Here is an 18,899-nt window from a genome sequence, read left to right on the forward strand (position 1 = left end):
GGGAGGGTTGCCATCTCCCTGTGTGTGTGTGTGTGTGTGTGTGTGTGTGTGTTTGTGTGTGTGTGCGCCCGTGTGCACGTGCCTCTGTGCGCGTGTGTGCCAGTGTGTGCCAGTGTGTGTGTCTGTGTGTCAGTGTGTGAGAATGTGTGTCAGTGTGTGTGCGCGCGAGTGTGTGTACACGTGCCTCTCTGAGTGTGTGCAAGTGTTCTTGTGTGTGTGTGCACGTATACACATGCCTGTGTGTCTGTGTGTTCATACGTCTATAGGTGTACAATATATGTGTGTGTGTTTGTGTGAGACTTTATGGTAAGACACATGAAGGGATGCAGCACTGAATGTTCAGAGTGCACTCAGGTGAGTGGTCAGGTGTGTGACAGTGAGGGCAATTTTGCCTTCATGTGGATCCTGGACCTCCTCCTCTCTCCCAGCTTAACACAGACACCTCCTCCCCTCTCCCAGCCTCACACAGTCACCTCCTCTCTCCCAGCCTCACACAGTCACCTCCTCTCTCCCAGCCAAACACAGTCACCTCCTCTCTCCCAGCCTAACACAGTCACTTCCTCTCTCCCAGCCAAACACAGTCACCTCCTCTCTCCCAGCCTAACACAGTCACCTCCTCTCCCAGCCTCACACAGTCACCTCCTCCTCTCTCCCAGCCTCACACAGACACCTCCTCTCTCCCAGCCTCACACAGTCACCTCCTCTCTCCCAGCCTCACACAGTCACCTCCTCTCTCCCAGCCAAACACAGTCACCTCCTCTCTCCCAGCCTCACACAGTCACCTCCTCCTCTCTCCCAGCCTCACACAGACACCTCCTCTCTCCCAGCCTCACACAGTCACCTCCTCCTCCTCTCTCCCAGCCTAACCTAGTCACCTCCTCTCTCCCAGCCTCACACAGACACCTCCTCTCTCCCAGCCTAACCCAGTCACCTCCTCTCTCCCAGCCTAACAGTCACCTCCTCTCCCAGCCTAACAGTCACCTCCTCTCCCAGCCTCACACAGTCACCTCCTCCTCTCTCCCAGCCTCACACAGAAACCTCCTCTCTCCCAGCCTAACCCAGTCACCTCCTCTCCCAGCCTAACAGTCACCTCCTCTCTCCTAGCCTAACACAGTCACCTCCTCTCTCCCAGCCTAACCCAGTCACCTCCTCTCTCCCAGCCTAACCCAGTCACCTCCTCTCTCCCAGCCTCACACAGTCACCTCCTCTCTCCCAGCCTCACACAGTCACCTCCTCTCTCCCAGCCAAACACAGTCACCTCCTCTCTCCCAGCCTCACACAGTCACCTCCTCCTCTCTCCCAGCCTCACACAGACACCTCCTCTCTCCCAGCCTCACACAGTCACCTCCTCCTCTCTCCCAGCCTAACCCAGTCACCTCCTCTCTCCCAGCCTCACACAGACACCTCCTCTCTCCCAGCCTAACCCAGTCACCTCCTCTCTCCCAGCCTAACAGTCACCTCCTCTCCCAGCCTCACACAGTCACCATCTCCTCTCTCCCAGCCTCACACAGAAATCTCCTCTCTCCCAGCCTAACCCAGTCACCTCCTCTCCCAGCCTAACACAGTCACCTCCTCTCTCCTAGCCTAACACAGTCACCTCCTCTCTCCCAGCCTAACCCAGTCACCTCCTCTCTCCCAGCCTAACCCAGTCACCTCCTCTCTCCCAGCCTAACCCAGTCACCTCCTCTCTCCCAGCCTCACACAGTCACCTCCCTGCAGTGTCTCTCCTGTCAGTGCGGCTGTTTACAAGCACAGGTGGAGCTGTGACCGTCTCTCCGTCTCCCTGCGTGGGCGTTAATGGACCGCTGATGAACCTCGTCGCACTGAACGACATTGAAAAGTTGTTGAAGGAGTCACAAAAAAAAATGCATTAAAAAAAAAAGAGAACAAAAGCAGAGCCGATTTAAAGCGCGCCGCCCTTGTAATTCCATCCCCAAATTAAAAGCCGATAGCTTTTCCCTCTTTATTGGAGGGAGTTTATCGTGGCCCAGCACCCCAGAGGGCTCCTGCGCGGAGATCACAGGGTAAATGCTAATTGTGTCGTATCGTAGCGTGTTTACCAAGCGCGGGACACTGCGTCCCACAGGCTCAGGATTGGGCTGTGCGGAGCGACGCGGTCCTGCGGCCCTTTTTCCTGTAATGGTTTTATAGTGCGGTAGATTAGCTGAACAAATTTAACACATTCCCCCAGCCGCACAGCCAGCCCAGCTCGCGAGCTCCATTGTTCTGCGGCTAACCTGCGCTGCTCTGCATGCAGCGCGAGCACCTCTGTCTTTATTTAAGGGGAAAAAAACCTTCACAGCTTCCTTTTTTTTTTTTTTTTTTTCTTTTCTTATAATAGCTATGATTTTCCCTGCTGAATGCGGGAGAGGGATTAGTGAAAATGACACATGAAATACCCACCCACCCCCCCCCCCGTACCCCCCCATACCCCCCCCCCCCCCAAGGTCCTGCCTGTGTGCGCTCCCAGCGTAACGGATGAACTGTTAGCCGCCTGTGAGATTAGCCCGCGTGTGCGCCGGGGCCCATTAAACCGGAGGTGAAAAGGGGCGCAAGAGAGGGGAAGTTCCATTAGCGGCCCATTTGAGGAGGTTTTGATCTGATTTATATGCCCGGAAGACACCGAAAACAGGGCACGGGCCATAAACATGCGCGCGCGGCAGGGCGGACGTGCGAATGTCAAACGGCCAATTTACATTCTCACCCCCCCCCCCCCGTCGAGCACGAACGCCCCGCATGCGTCTCCACGGGAACGACGCTGCCGCCACCAGGTGTGAGTTTCCATTGGTGGAGAGCACACTCAGTCGTACGCTTCACCTGAAGGAACATACGTAGACCCCCAACCCCCCTTAAAGTTTCTTTTTTCCATTTCAAGCAGCCGTGGTTGGATGGAGTTTTCCTTGATGTGGTGAGGCTTTTCGACAGATCGATCTGCCCGTCACCGGCTTTTACGGGGAGAAATCGATTCATTTGTCACCCTGAGGGGGGGGGGGTCAGCCCCACCCCTGCCTCGTTGATGTTGATATGGTCTGGTCTGCCCTCTATCTCCCCCAGCCCCTGTGTTCCCTCCACTGCTGCTCAGGTGGCTAGTGACCGAGCATCATTATTACCTCTCCCTCTCCCTCTCTCTGTCAATCCCTCCCTCTCTCTCTTCCTCTCTCTCCCTCTCTACCTCTCCCTTCCCTTTCTCCCTCTCTCTCTACCTCTTTCCTCCCTCTTTCTCTCCCTCTCTCACCCCCCAGCCCTTTCTCTCTCTCCCTCTCCCTCTCTCTATCTCCTTCTCTCTCCCCATCCCTCTCTCCCTCCATCCCTCCCTCTCTCTCTTCCTTCTTCTTTCTCTCTCTCCCTCCCTCTCTCTCCCTCTCTCCCTCCCATTCCCTGTGTCTCTCTCCCACTGCCTCTGTCTCTCTCTCCCTCTCCCTCTCTTTCTCTCTCCCCCTCCCTCCCTTTCCCTCTCTCTCCCCCTCTCTTCTCCCTCTCCCTCTCCCTCTACCGCTCTTCCTCTCCCTCTCTCTCCCCCCTCTTCTCCCTCTCCCTCTCCCTCTCTCTCCCTCTCTGTTCTCCCTCTCCCTCTCCCTCTCTCTCTTTTCCCTCTCCCTCTCCCTCTCTCTCCCTCTCTCCCTCCCTCCCTCCCAGTCAGGCGCTCTCATTAGCATGCGTGAGCAGCTCTGTGGCTTGCAGCCAGAGGGATGAGGCTGAGCGTGTGGAACTCCAGCTGCCGCAGGGGAGGTGTCCTGGCCTCCCACCCCAGATCCGGCTCCTGGAGGTCTCTCTGCCTCCCACCCCAGATCTGGGCTCCTGGAGGTCTCTCTCTGCCCCCCACCCCAGATCTGGGCTCCTGGAGGTCTCTCTCTGCCTCCCACCCCCGATCCAGGGCTCCTTATTGAGACTCACAGGGCCAGTTTCACAGACACGGATTAAGCTTAGTTCTGTACTAACTTTGTATATGGAGAATCTCTAATCAATTTGTGACCTGCTCTATCAAAATCAACCGCATTGACCCAAATATTTGGGTTTTTGAGTATTTTGAGTTATAGAGAATATAAGCTTTCTAATGATGCCAAAGTTATCTCTCTACTCCAGAAATCAAAGGAGTTGTGTCCCATTGCATTTTGAGTGCCTCCAAACCATGGTTTTCAGAAAAACAGCTTCAATGTTTTGTCGTGAGAGTTACGTATGGCTGGAAGACTCCTGACACTGGGCTAACAAAACTCTGGGGCTATATCTTGTCATCTTATGTATAAACCCTTGAAAACTATATTTTTTACTGAACATTTACTTAATAATCTTGACATGTAGACATGCAGACCACGGTGAAGAACAGTGACAAACTGCCTAGCCTCCAAACAATGTCCAACTGCTGTTTCTTTCACTTTGACATTGTTTTTAAAAGCTTAATAACTATATTTTTTACTCTGAATTTGGCATTATGACATGCAGATTGTGAAAGCCAAGATATTGTTCTACAAAATTAAGACAGCCAAAATTAACAGCCAAAAAGGTTTTTTTTTCACATAAAACATTGATTTATGTGAAAGTGGGGGTCACGACTTACAACTGATTATGACAGAACGAGTTGCATATTGAATTTAATCTAGAACTTGCTTGATCTGTGTCTATGCATATTCTCATTTATTTCTTTGCTAAAAAAAAAGATGAAAATATTTCCAATGATTGCCAATGGAATCAGAACACTTGTCGAGCAAACATGAACTTAAAACAGATATTTTCTACTTGAGAGAGAAAAAAAGATCTTAAGTCTTATCATAAGACAGACACTTTTTGCAGTGCAACAGGAAGGGAGCGGTTCCGTCCGGCTGGGACGGGACGAGAGTGTGAGGTGTGACGTGTGACGTGGGAGGTGTGGGGAGATGCAGGGCCCGTCGGGGAGGACTGGAGGCATTTAGAGGTCCAATCGAGCCACAGCTGCTCTATGGGAGCTTGGTCAGGTTCACTCATTCTGACAGGCTGTGTGTGTGTGCCTGTGTGTGTGTGTGTGTGTGTGTGTGTGTGTGTGTGTAGGTGGGTGGGGGGCTCTGGTTAAGGTGTGTGTGTGTGTGTGTGTGTGTGTGTGTGTGTGTGTGGGTGGGTGGGTTGGGGGGTGGATCTGGATAAGGTGTGAGTGCGTGAGTATGTGTGTGTGTGTGTGTGTGTGTGAGTGTGTGCGCGTGTGTGAGTGTGTGTGGAGGTTTAGGTGGTTGGTGTGAGTGTGTGAGTGTGTGTGTGTGTGTGGAGGTTTAGGTGGTTGGTGTGAGTGTGTGAGTGTGTGTGTGTGTGTGGAGGTTTAGGTGGTTGGTGTGAGTGTACAGGTGCAGGCTTGAGGGGTGTTGATGGAAATTGGGCTTTTCAGATCCTGAGCAGAATTGAAGTCAGGAATGAGAAGCAGTTAATTTCACAGTGGCAGATGGAGGGCAATTAGACAGCAAAGCACTTCATTTATCTGGCCCTCTGTCTGAGCCTGGGACTCCTGGGCTGGGGGGGGGGGGGTTAGGGCCTCTCTGGCTGCCTGAGCTGGCCGCCTGTCCGTCACAGCCACCCCCCCCCCCATCCCGCTGGGGTCTGTGGCTCAAGAACTCAGGGGAGGAGACCAGGGAGGGTCGCCTCAGCAACCGGGGGCGTGGCCTCTGTCAACCTGTCCTATCAGAGCGGTGGGGGGGGGGGGGGGGAGCCAAAGGTTCCAGTAAACTTCCAATCTTTCCTTTCCATCAGCGCATCTTTGGCAGAGCTCTTTTTTTAAATTATAATTTTTTTTAGGAAAGCCTGCCGTATGAATGATCAACCTGTGGATCCACCTCTCCCCATCTGGCACGCGTCTGGCACGTCTGTAACTGACGTGACTTTGAACTGACGTTTGAGGACATTCCGTTCGCTTAATTCTCGTTTCCTCGATTTCCCCCTCTTCACTTCGTTTTCTTTAATCTTTTCCCAGCTTCTCTCGATGGGTAGAGCTAGGGGCATGAAAAGGAGAAAAGAAAAGGAAAAAGAGGAGAAAAATAAGGGATTGGCATGAGCCCTATGTCTTTGTGGAAGTGTCTTCGATGGTTCAGTTTGAGAAAGTGTCCTTTGTGTACTCTTCTGATGAAATGTGTTGAAAATTTTACCATCCTTCAGCAATCCTGTTTTTTTGTTTGGCCAGTCGAACTGTGAAAATGTATACTTGTTTGATCAGTTCTATTTCAGACCTGAACAAGTGATGAAATGTCTTAATTGGCCATGATAGTCTTTCGCTTTATTTTTTTCCGTCTTTCGGGAGGAGGGTACAGAGTGTTGCATTGCCACACAGAACAAAGGCAGGAAATTGCCCCAACAATTTTGACTCATCTGGGAATTGTTTCGAAACACAAACTCTCCTAATGAGATTAAAATGGCTGAATGAATTAGGATGAGGGACGCTGTCGATTCCCAGTGGCAAACGGTGACTTTCTTTGAGCTGAGGGGCTGCTTTGCTGCGGTGAACCAGGCTGGCTGGAGTTTCCGCTGCTGTGAAATCCTGCTATGCCCGTTTCACCAGCTTGAGAATTTAGCTGGTCTAGCTCGTCATAAACTGGTCTAGCTGGGTATGAGCTGGTCAACCAGCATAGCCAAGCTGGTCATGAACTGGTCTAGCTGGGTATGAGTTGTTCAATCAGCTAGAGCTGGTAGCTTGTTGGAGCTGGTGGCTGGTCAACCACCCAAAAATACAAATTGAGCTGGTCAAACCATGCATGAACTGGTCAACCAGCTCCCAACTGTTTCAAAACCTAGATTGAGCTGTTTTTTTCAGCAGGGTCTTGTTCTTGAAGTTTCTATTGTTCTTCACTGAGTGCTCTGTAATGTGTTGTTCTTCACTGAGTGCAGTTTGTTGTGTTGTTCTTGACTGAGTGCAGTGTGTTGTGTTGTTCTTGACCGAATGCAGTGTATTGTGTTGTTCTTGACTGAGTGCAGTGTGTTGTGTTGTTCTGGAGTGAGTGCAGTGTGTTGTGTTGTTCTTGACTCACTGCAGTGTGTTGTGTTGTTCTTGAGTGAGTGCGTTGTGTTGTTCTTGACTGAGTGCAGTGTGTTGTGTTGCTCTAGAGTGAGTGCAGTGTGTTGTGTTGTTCTTGACTCACTGCAGTGTGTTGTGTTGTTCTTGAGTGAGTGCAATGTGTTGTGTTGTTCTTGACTGAGTGCAGTGTGTTGTGTTGTTCTGGAGTGAGTGCAGTGTGTTGTGTTGTTCTGGAGTGAGTGCAGTGTGTTGTGTTGTTCTTGACTGAGTGCAGTGTGTTGTGTTGTTCTGGAGTGAGTGCAGTGTGTTGTGTTGTTCTTGACTCACTGCAGTGTGTTGTGTTGTTCTTGAGTGAGTGCAGTGTGTTGTGTTGTTCTGGAGTGAGTGCAGTGTGTTGTGTTGTTCTTGACTGAGTGCAGTGTGTTGTGTTGTTCTTGACTCACTGCAGTGTGTTGTGTTGTTCCTGACTCACTGCAGTGTGTTGTGTTGTTCTTGACTCACTGCAGTGTGTTGTGTTGTTCTTGACTGCGTGCAGTGTGTTGTGTTGTTCTTGACTCACTGTAGTGTGTTGTGTTGTTCTTGACTCACTGCAGTGTGTTGTGTTGTTCCTGACTCACTGCAGTGTGTTGTGTTGTTCTTGACTCACTGCAGTGTGTTGTGTTGTTCTTGACTCACTGCAGTGTGTTGTGTTGTTCTTGACTCACTGCAGTGTGTTGTGTTGTTCTTGACTCACTGCAGTGTGTTGTGTTGTTCTTGACTCACTGCAGTGTGTTGTGTTGTTCTTGACTGAGTGCAGTGTGTTGTGTTGTTCTGGAGTGAGTGCAGTGTGTTGTGTTGTTCTTGACTCACTGCAGTGTGTTGTGTTGTTCTGGAGTGAGCGCAGTGTGTTGTGTTGTTCTTGACTCACTGCAGTGTGTTGTGTTGTTCTTGACTGAGTGCAGTGTGTTGTGTTGTTCTTGACTCACTGCAGTGTGTTGTGTTGCAGACATTAACATGACTGGAGAGCTCAAATCAAGCCGCCCCAAGGCAGGACCCAAGAGGCCAAGCAGCGCGATGTATGGGTGAGTCCAGGCTCAACAGCACACACAAACTGGTCCTTATTCCTTCTCCTCCACATCACCAGCTCATGGCTAACTCCACAGACTGCCCTCTTGCTGTGTCCTAAAGGTCTCAACAGAGATTCCCTCAAATGATTTCCAGTTTCTAAAATCTAGGAGAAAGATTTAACATAAGTCTGAATTTCATCACCTTCAAAACCAGAGCACCGTATAAATGATGGACTCTGTTCCCTTGTATGACAATTTATTATAGTTTATTACAATTATGACAATATGGGGGCACCCTGTAGCCTACTGGCTAAGTGGGACCCGAGTGGGACCCGGAAGGTTGGTGGTCCAAGCTCCATTGTGGCCACAATAAGATCCACACGACTATTGGGCCCTTGAGCAAGGCCCTTAACCCCGCATTGGTCCAAGGGGGGATTGTCCCCTGCCTAGTCTAATCAACTGTACTGTATGTTGCTTTTGGATAAAAGCGTCAGCTAAATAGCAACTTATGTTTAAAAAATGTTTTGGCATTCCAGCTTGGCTGACCTACTCATTATTTTACTCCCAGAGATGGTAGAAGCAGCAGCACCGGGTCTTCAGGGCTGGGATAATTTATCCAATAACTGGGCTCAGTGTGCAGATGTTGTAAATTGCAGGAGACATACATACCCTCCCAGACCATAACTAGCACTTATTTCTGCCCATGTGATGCCCTGCTCTCTCATTAATTGCCCACATCCTGGTCTGCTCTGGGCTCTGATTATGGGAGACATGGTGGGTCTTTATTTTAAGATGGGTTATAGTACGTGTATTTGTGTGTGTGTATGCGCTTGTATGCGTGTGTGTTTGTTTGAATGTGCACATGTGCGCCTGTGTGTGTGTGTGTGTGTGTGTGTGTGCATACCCAACGCGTGTGTGTATGCATGCATGTGTGTGTATGTACGGGTGTTCACCCAGGCACATGTGTGTGAGCGTGTGCGTGTCTGTGTGAATACGCACATGTGCGTCTGTGTGTGTGTGTGTGCACATCCAACACGTGTGTATGCATGTGTATGCGTGCATGCATGTGTGTGTATGTGCTTGTGTTCACCCAGGCACATGTGTGAGGCTGTGTGTGTACGCGTGTGGGCGGCTTGTAGCGTAGTGGTTAAAGTAAATGACTGGGACACGCAAGGTCGGTGGTTCTAATCCCAGTGTAGCCATAATAAGATCCGCACAGCCGTTGGGCCCTTGAGCAAGGCCCTTAACCCTGCATTGCTCCGGGGGAGTATTGTCTCCTGCTTAGTCTAATCAACTGTATGTCGCTCTGGATAAGAGTGTCTGCCAAATGCCAATAATGTAATGTAATGTAATGTGTGTGTGTGTGTGCGTGTGCGTGTGCGTGTGTGTGTGCGCACCTGTATGTGTGTGTGCGCACCTGTGTGTGTGTGTGCGCACCTGTGTGTGCGTGTGCGCACCTGTGTGTGTGAGTGTGTGTGTGTGTGTGTGTGTGGGTGACATTGGCTCAGGAGGTAATGAGCAAGACACCTAGCCGTTCGACTGGCAGATGATTGCTCCCGACGAGCTGGTTGGTGCCTTGCATGGCAGCCAATGACTGTACGTGTGTGTGAATGGGTGAATGAGAAGCATCAATTTTTACAGCGCTTTGCATAAACTATTGAACATTTACTATGTGTGTGCTGGACAGATCACTCTGCTCTGAGCCCAAGACTGCTTCTCTCCGGCTGGCCCAGGCTGGCAAAGCACCACTCCCCTCTCCAGGCAATTACACAATTACAATTACACATCTCTATGAAAAAAACCCTCCCACTCCAGCTCAATCCACACAGCGCCACACACGACAGGCTCCAAATCAACGACAGACACACGCTGGCCTTTCTTCTGCCATCCCTTCAGCCCTGACTCCAGCCCTGACTCCAGCCCAGCCCGCACCTGCACACTCTAAACCCCCTCTTTAATGAAATACCCTTTAAATCTCTCCCCACCTCTGTTTTTTTTTTCTTTTTTTTTTTTTTTTAACTGGTGGGGATCTTTGAGCACATCCCCGTTGTCATGATAATTGACCCAGCTGCTGTTTTGTTCAGCTGTGGAGAGTAAATCGCGGTGATGGAGGAGATTATGCTCTTTTACACTCAGCGGACATGTTGTGGAGAGTCTCGGGAGAGGAGTGCGCGGTCCATCTGCCAATGAAATATATTTTCTCCTCTCCCTCTCTCCCTCTCTCTCTTATCTTCTGCACTCTTCTGTGTTTATTTTCTCTTTTCTCCTGTCCTGTTGTATTCTCTTCCTCCTTCCTCTCCTCTTCCTTTCCTTTCATCCATCCTCCTCCTTTAAAGGGCTCTCTCTCTCTCTCTCTCTTGCTCTCTCTCTCCCCCCCCTCCTTTGCTCATGCCGCACCTGAAACTTGAAAGAGACGGACTGTAGCCCTTGAGATGTGTGCGTCTCTCTCTCCTGTAGCGGGGAGTGCGTGTGCTCTAAGGCCCGGTTCAGCAGAAGCAGACACAGAAACAGAAACACAGAGGCAGGCTGGGGGTTTCCGTGGGAACAGTCTGTCATTCACTGCGAAAAATGTCTTAACAAGCATTTTAGTCTTGTAATAAGACTTAAGATCATATTTTCTTTTCTCTCAAGTAGAATATATTAGCTTGTTTTATGTTACTGTTTGCTTGACAAATGAAATTTGCTCAGCCCATTGGCAAATCTTGAAACAAGTCAGTTTCTCACCTCCCTGGCAGTTTTTTTTCTCGTCTCATTTGGCAGAAAAGTAATAGAAATCAGATTTGAAGTCTAAATATAAGACTAAGACACTTGTTAAGACCGACTTAGTTTTCACAGTATTTCAGGGACGACTTGAGAATCTCCGGCTACAAACAGAGTCATGTTTGTAAGTGTAAGTTCACCTCTTCTCTTTCCCGTGGAACAGCGGTAGTGTTTTTTTTTCCCGCGGCCGTGGCTCGGGGCGAGTGTATGGCAGCTACGCGTGTCGCAGTGCCGGTGTTTACCGTGCGGCTCAGCGCCGGCGGAGAGGAATGCCAGAGCGCGTGCCTCTGGTCCGACAGGGCAGTGCCACAGCTGTCGTGACCCCGGAGGTGACAACGGCGCGCTGGACGCTCTCCAGAACCTCCCGACCGACCGACTGTCCGCGCCGGGGCTTGTCAGCTGACACGTCGAGTCATAGCGGTGGGAGCCGTGCCTGATTTACGCAGGAGGGGCCCCGTCCCCCCGTCCTCCGCCCCCCCTGTCCCCCTGTCCCCCCGTCTCAGACGGACGCGGGCTCCTCCCCTGCAAACGACCCGGAAAAAACACGGGCGATCATCGTCTCCGTTCTGTTTGTGTGTTCAGCCTCCGGAAGACCGATCCGCCGTGACGAATAAGTGCCTAATGCAGAGGAAAAAAAGGGGGGATATTACTTCACTCCACAAGAACGGGCCACCGCAGCCCCCCGCGCAATCACAGGGTTCGCGGCGTTTGAATAACCCAGCTGTTATTAAAAAAAGCAGAGCGCGCGCGCTGGGGGACCAGATGCCACGATTTCCACCATGGTCCAACAAACAGCCACACAGGCGTATGTTTTAATCAGGGCCCCAGCTGCCCCGTGCTACTGCCATCCCCCCCCCCGAGACTCGCTGTCCGCCTGAGAGATCCCCCCGGGGCCACAGATGCACAAATAACAAACAACATTATCATCACATCATCTCCGCTAAAAGCCATTTTATTAGTGCAGGCGGGTCGGCGAGTCCACGAGCGGAGCGCCGCTGAACTCCTGTAAAGTCTTTATCTGCACATTGGGCCGTTTCGGCCCCGGTCGTCACCGGGAACCCACGGACACTGTGCCACCGAGCAGCTGGTTCAATCAGACCTCAATCGCACCCTTTAGTGGGCCTTTGTGACGACCGGTTCCCATACACGGTTAAATGTTAAAAGTTTAGGGACAGGGACACGGTTTGTGTTGTTCTGGCTCTGTACTCCAATACTTTGGCTTTGAAACTAAACTATAAATATGAGGCTGGATATGAAGTGCTTCACTTTGACAGTCAGCTTCACTTTGAATGGTATTTATATCCAGACGTTGCAGCCCTTTCTATACATACTACCTCCATTTTAGGGCAACAACAATAAAAACTTGTTGCAGATTCTTTGCTTTCGATGACCGCCTGAAGTCTGTGACCCAGAGACAGCACTGGACGCTGGGTATCTTCACTGCTGATGCTCTGCCAGGCCTGTACTGCAGCCATCTTCAGTTCCTGTGTGTTTCAGTCTTCAATTGTTCAACTGGGTTCAGGACGATTGACTTGGCCAGCCATGAAAATTTCGCTTTCGGCCCTGAAAACTGCCTGGTTGCTTCCACAGTGTGTTTGGGGGTCAGAGTCCTGCTGCAAAGCGAGGCGCCATCCAATGAGCTTTCAGGAATTTGATTGGATCTGAGCAGATGGTCTGTTTCTTCTTAATGCAGCTGCCATCAGCAGTCACATCATCAATAAACACGAGTGAGCCAGTTTCAGTGGCTGCCTTACATGCCCAGGCCATAACACTACCTCCACCATGTTTCAGGCGGGGTTTTAGATCACGAGTCCTTTCCCTCTCCGCACTTTCCTCTTTCTATCACTTTGGTACGGATTAATACTCATCTCATCTGTCCAAAAGACTTTTGACAGATTTTCATTGTAAATTTTCATCTAGAATCGACAGGTTTTTTTTACGTCATTTTTTTTAGCGACTGTATCCTGCCGGTTCTGTTCTTGAGGCTTCCCGGCGGTTTTCACCGGTGAGCCCTCTGAGGTTGTGCTGGTGTAGTCGTCTCTTTTATTTTATCTTTGTCACACATATGCCTGCATCCTGGAGGGTTTTCATCATCTGTTTGACAGTTGAAAAGAAGTTTTTCTTCACAATTGAAAGTATTCTGTGGTCACACGCCACAGTGGTCTTCCGTGATCGACCAGATTATTTGCTATTGCTGAGCTTCTCAGTGCGTTCTTGCTTCCTAACAAAATATCAATGGATTGATTTCCACTCAGCCGATGCTTTGGCTATGTCTCCGATCAATTTCTGGAGCCTCTTAATGGCCTCCGTTACTAGCATTGACACTTATTTGGTCCTCATGTTTAGAGAAAACTGCAACAGATGGCAAATTACAAATTCCCCACCTAGAATTGCATGTTCACGCCTGTTTTCCATTCTGGTTCCTCAGTGGTGGAATGACTTGCCTACCACTGTCAGGACAGCAGAATCCCTCCCCCTAATTCGACGCAGGCTAAAAACACACCTTTTCAAACTGTACCTTAGTCCTACCTCCCATCCCCGCCCCCCCCCCCCCCCTTCCGATATCCCTATCCCCAAAAACAAAAACAAAATTGCACTTATGATGACTGTATGTTTAGAACAGCACTTCATGCGTATTAGTTATGGATGTGATGCTTTTACTTGACTTGTAGAAGAGCCTATGCACTTTGGATTAAAAGCGTCTGCCAAATTACTAAAAATGTAAGTGTAAATGTAGAATCAACTCTAGTTTTTTTTTTTTTGGCTTTCGTGTGAAAAAGCTGAACCGATTATACAATTGTACCAATTGTAACTATGTTTAAAAAAGGGCTGTTCCTACTTCCCACTTCCATCCGTATCGGATGACTTGATACGGCTGTAAATGCTCCCAAATGCTTGTTTTATTTAAAAGGCATTGTGCTGGAGTGCAGAGAGGGTGTTATAGGTATGCTAAGCTAACAGGCTGGGGGGGGCTTACGATGGCAGGCCCAGGTCTTAGCCCCCGGGACACGCCGTCCCCGGGCCCAATACGTGCCGCTGCGCTGAAGTTGTCGGACATCTTGCAGCTAAGTATTTCTATATTTACACCCCCATTCCACTAATGCTGCATCATTTGTTTTCATTACTGTGAGCGGAGGTGAGAGCCAGGGCAAGGCCGAAAGCCTGAAATAATAGTAGCGTGGGTGCGTCTGTCTCCGCCCGGTATGGAGGAGAAGCCAGGGCGTGGCGGGGCCTGGTCCCACAGCTGCTGTGGATGAAACACCCCTGCAGACAGACGGATTAGGAGAGCTGACCCGGGGGCTCTCCGGGGGGGTGTACGGGGGGGGTGTACGGGGGGGGTCTCAGTGACCGATGAGTTGTGTGACCGCACGAAAGGTGCATAAACCTTTACTCTAACGGGGCACCGCTTAACGCTGGGTTCTGTTACCGCTCTGGAAGTGGCGCGGTTCTCGGATTTCAGCGTGTTCTTTCTGAGTGATGAAGTGGGCTGCATACTGCACATAAACACGTGCACACACACACACACACACTCACACGCACACACAGTCCTGTGCTTTCACATTGGGCTCATGCCAATCACTTGTTTTTCTCCACTCTTCTCCTTTCCTTGCTCGTAAGCCAGAAATAGATGGAAGTCTGATTTTTAATGTTCCTTCTAGAAGCTAGGAGTAGAAGTAAGGAACGCCCAATCTTTCATTTGAGCAAGAAAACATCAGTGTATCCTTTGCGGACAGCTTGAGGAAAGCCTGACGTATAAATGATCGACCTGTGGATCCACCTCTCCCCATCTGCCACGTCTGTAACTGACCTGTGGATCCACCTCTCCCCATCTGCCACGTCTGTAACTGACCTGTGGATCCACCTCTCCCCGTCTGCCATGTCTGTAACTGACCTGTGGATCCACCTCTCCCCATCTGCCACGTCTGTAACTGACCTGTGGATCCACCTCTTCCCATCTGCCACGTCTGTAACTGACCTGTGGATCCACCTCTCCCCATCTGCCACGTCTGTAACTGACCTGTGGATCCACCTCTCCCCATCTGCCACTTCTGTAACTGACCTGTGGATCCACCTCTCCCCATCTGCCACGTCTGTAACTGACCTGTGGATCCACCTCTCCCCATCTGCCACGTCTGTAACTGACCTGGCTTTCAACTGACATTTGAAGGAGCGAGGGCATTCCATTTGCCGAATTCACGTTCTCTCGATTTCTCCCTGTCTTTACTTAACAGGGCATTGCTGCAAGAGCACGTGCTCAGTCAACTTACCCTGTATAAATTAAGGTTAACAACAATAATAATCATCTTTTCCTGACCTCTCTCGATGGGTGGTGCTAGGAGCAAGAAAAGGAGAAAAGAAAAGGAAAAAGAGGAGAAGAATAAGGTATTGGAACAAGCCCAATGTGTGTGTGTCTGTCTCTGCTCTTTTTGGTGGAGTCCTCACTGCCTGATAAGGCCACAGTGCTGTGGATTGGACTCGCCTGTTGTCACAGAAGAGGTAAACTAACTCCGCTTTGGAGGGTGAAATCCATTCTTTTGAAGGCTCAAAGGCCTTCTGATGAGTACTCCAGAGCTTAAACCGCTCTGCCCGTGAAGTTTAAGAAGTTAAAAGTTGGAAAGTTAGTGCGTCGGGCTTCCTTTTTCTTACCGACCGTGCAGTTCATTTGTTGTACAGAAAATGTGTGTATGAAAAGGCTCTCCTCTTGAATTGGGAGTTAAAGCCGCACAATTGCATTGTGCTTACCCGTCTTTGTCAGCCTTAACGTGAAGCGCATGCGAAATGCTGGGTGCCGTGTGCTTTGGGCATCGCGACTGACAGTGTTTGGACGATCAGGTCATAATCTAATGTGGGAATACTGCATCATGGGAGGCCAGGGGAGGTCAGGCCGCAGAAGAATGAAGGCAGTTCTGTTCCCCCAGCGTTTGGTGCAAGGAGGAGGACCAGGCATATCGCTTTCATCTCTATATATAACTTACCAGATCACTTATCTTCCCTTGCCTTCAGCTGGCGGTGTGTAGGAGCTGGAACCTGGGTTAATGGAGTCATTCCTGCCCGCTCCTCTCTTTCTCCGACTGCGAGAGAGAGAATGAGAGAGAATGAGAGAGACAGAGAAGGAGAGCAAAGGGAGAGAGCAAGAGAGACGGGGAAAGAGAAAGAAAGAGAGAGAGAGAGAGAGAGAGAGAGAGGAGAGAGAAAAGTAAAGGGAGTTGGCTGTACAGGGTGTCGTTCGCCACAGGCATGAACAATCCATCTCAAATTGATCTCACTACTTGCTCCCCCCAGGCATGGCGAATCAATCTCAAATTGATCTTTCTGCCAGGGGTTGGGAAAACTAGCAGCGGACCTTATCAAAAATATTGTGGCGTTGGGGGGAATCTGACAGGGAAACTTATCAAAGAGGCTGGGTGAGAATGGGCCGGGTGGCCCCAGGCGAGCGGGGTGGGGGGACGTGCTGCTCGCCAAACTGCCCCCCTACTGCACCGCCAATGCCCCCCACCCTCCCCCTACTGCACCGTCAATGCCCCCCACCCTCCCCCTACTGCGCCTCCAATGCCCCCCACCCTCCCCCTACTGCACCGTCAATGCCCCCCACCCTCCCCCTACTGCACCGTCAATGCCCCCCACCCTCCCCCTACTGCGCCTCCAATGCCCCCCACCCTCCCCCTACTGCGCCTCCAATGCCCCCCACCCTCCCCCTACTGCGCCTCCAATGCCCCCCACCCTCCTCCCACTGCGCCTCCACTGTGCACCCCCCCTCCTCCTACTGCACCGCCAATGCCCCCCCACCCCCCCTCCTACTGCGCCTCCACTGTACCCCCCCCTCCTCCCACTGCGCCTCCACTGTGCACCCCCCCTCCTCCTACTGCACCGCCAATGCCCCCCCCCCTCCTCCCACTGCGCCTCCACTGTGCACCCCCTCCTACTGCCCGGGATCCACACATCCGTCATCTGCGCCTCACTGCCAGTCTGCATGGGCCTGCAGACACATGCACACACTCACGCACACGCATATACAGGCACGCACACACACACACGCACATATACAGGCGCGCACACACACGCGTGCATATACAGGCACACATACATACGCACATACAGTAATTTTTTAAAGCATATTCACTTTGTGGAATTTTGGTACTGTACTGTACCTAAGACTTTTGCACAGTACTGCAGTTCAATGTCTGTTTAAAAAAAAAAAACGTGCATCACTCATTATGAATCACAGACAATTAATGCCCATCTCGAGGAATTCTCATTCACTCACATGACAGAGGACGGCTCTGGGACTCGACAGAGGAAAGGGCAGGTCCACAGGCTGTGTGCGGGAGTGGCGGCCAAATTTGCTTCCATCCGGATGCCACCTATAACTGCCCCCACCAGGGGCCCTCCGAACAGGGAGCCATGAAGCTGCCTTCGAGCTCTGTGTGGTTTGGCGTCGGGTTGGCTGTGCAACACGCTCCAGACAAGCCCTTTTATGGTTCTGTGTGTGCTTCAGCAGCTGGGCTAGACGGTAGTACCCAGACTCCAGGTCCGTTTCCGCAGTGTGCAGTGTGCAGTGTGCAGTGTGCAGTGTGGAGTGCAGATTTCCCCTGAGTCATCCTGCTGTTGCTTCTGGCTGTCCCTCTGTGGTTTAGAGAGGATTGTCTGGGTTGTAGGCCTCAATGTGCCATTTTCAGTAGAGGGGAATCTACTCAGGAGTCTACTACTGGGTCACCATAGCCATGGCACTTGTGCAGCCTGTAGCCTAGTGGCTAAGGTACATAACTGGGACCCGGAAGGTTGGTGGTTCAAGCCCACAATGAGATCCACACCGCTTAACCCTTTACCGTAGCGCCTATGCAGTACTGTAGGGCATATGCAGCAGGGAAGCATTGTGTACTTTGTCACGAACAGTGAAGAGTTTCACGCCTGTGATTAAAGTGTGTCCTCTCCGTGGATCGACTGTCCTCTCCGTAGGACGTGTGTTCGCGGAGGCGCTGTTCAGCCACAGCGGGCCAGATGTTGCCGCACGGCATGGATTCCGAGATTACCGTTATCAAGATGAAGTGATCGGGTGCAGCCCGGAGGCGCGGTGTTGTCAGAAGCCGAAATTCAATCGGCCTGAATTTGGTGCGGAGAGGAAGATGAACAGGGGGGGGGGGGGGCTCAGCTGCCCAGTGGACAGGTGGGGATGGAAATCGTGCCGTTATTGCCCAAACGGTGGTATAGGAAGTACAAATGCGAGGAGCCCCAGTAGGTTTACGCACCGCTGGGGTACTTCCTGCTAAATCCTAAACGCGATTGGCCATGATTAATTTGGCCAGACCCTGACAAATGGAGTCCCACTGTGCATTCATTCTCTTCCTCCGCAGTCAGATGCCATTTCCTCGACTGAGGTACAGGGAAAGAGAGGCAGAAAAAGAGTGAGAAACAGAGAGAGAGAAAGAGAAACAGAGAAAGAGCGGAAGAGAGAGAGAAACCGAGAAAAAGAGAGCGAAAGAGAGAAACAGAGAGAGAGAGAGAGAGAGAGAGAAAGAGATGGGCACTTCTCAGCAAGGTGGCACTTTACTGTTATAATTGGGAGCTGATGGATGGAAACCTTGCTTGTGCCAATATAAAAAATTTTGCCCGTGTACTAACATTTCCGTCATTTTAGAATAATTTTGGTCTGTCTGAGTTTTGGGAAAAGGTTGTGAGGCTTGGGGGGCTGACCTTTTCTGGGCAGTCGGGCGAATGTCTCTCCTGACGCCTGTTTTATGTTATTAAAATGTGTGATTAACTGACGGTCAGTGTGTGATTAACTGACGCTCAATGTGTGATTGACTGACGGTCAATGTGTGATTAACTGACGCTCAATGTGTGATTAACTAACACTCAATATGTGATTAACTGACGGTCAATGTGTGATTAACTGACGGTCAATGTGTGATTAACTGATGGTCAATGTGTGATTAACTGATGCTCAATGTGTGATTAACTGACGGTCAGTGTGTGATTAACTGACGCTCAGCCTCTCTGAGTCTGGAGCTTTCCGTCCTGCGCGGCCCATAATGCACCTTCCCCAACCTGCTGCACGCTTCATTTAACACCGTTTAATGCGCCCAGACCTGATCGGCCTGCAAATGAACACACCTTGTCCTCTTCAGAGG

The 18,899-nt window shown here is 50.7% G+C and overlaps 1 protein-coding gene across 1 annotated transcript in view; it reads left to right on the forward strand.

Annotated features, from left to right (window-relative positions):
- Positions 1–18,899, forward strand: part of LOC133111711 (RNA-binding Raly-like protein) — a 79,351-nt gene that overhangs the window by 5,848 nt on the left and 54,604 nt on the right. Inside the window, exon 2 of the mRNA XM_061222259.1 lies at positions 7,950–8,025. Within this exon, the coding sequence (XP_061078243.1) occupies positions 7,950–8,025 (76 nt within the window). The remainder of the gene's footprint in view (positions 1–7,949; positions 8,026–18,899) is intronic.

This window comes from Conger conger, chromosome 15 (genome assembly GCF_963514075.1).
Source record: "Conger conger chromosome 15, fConCon1.1, whole genome shotgun sequence".
Lineage (NCBI taxonomy): Eukaryota > Metazoa > Chordata > Actinopteri > Anguilliformes > Congridae > Conger > Conger conger.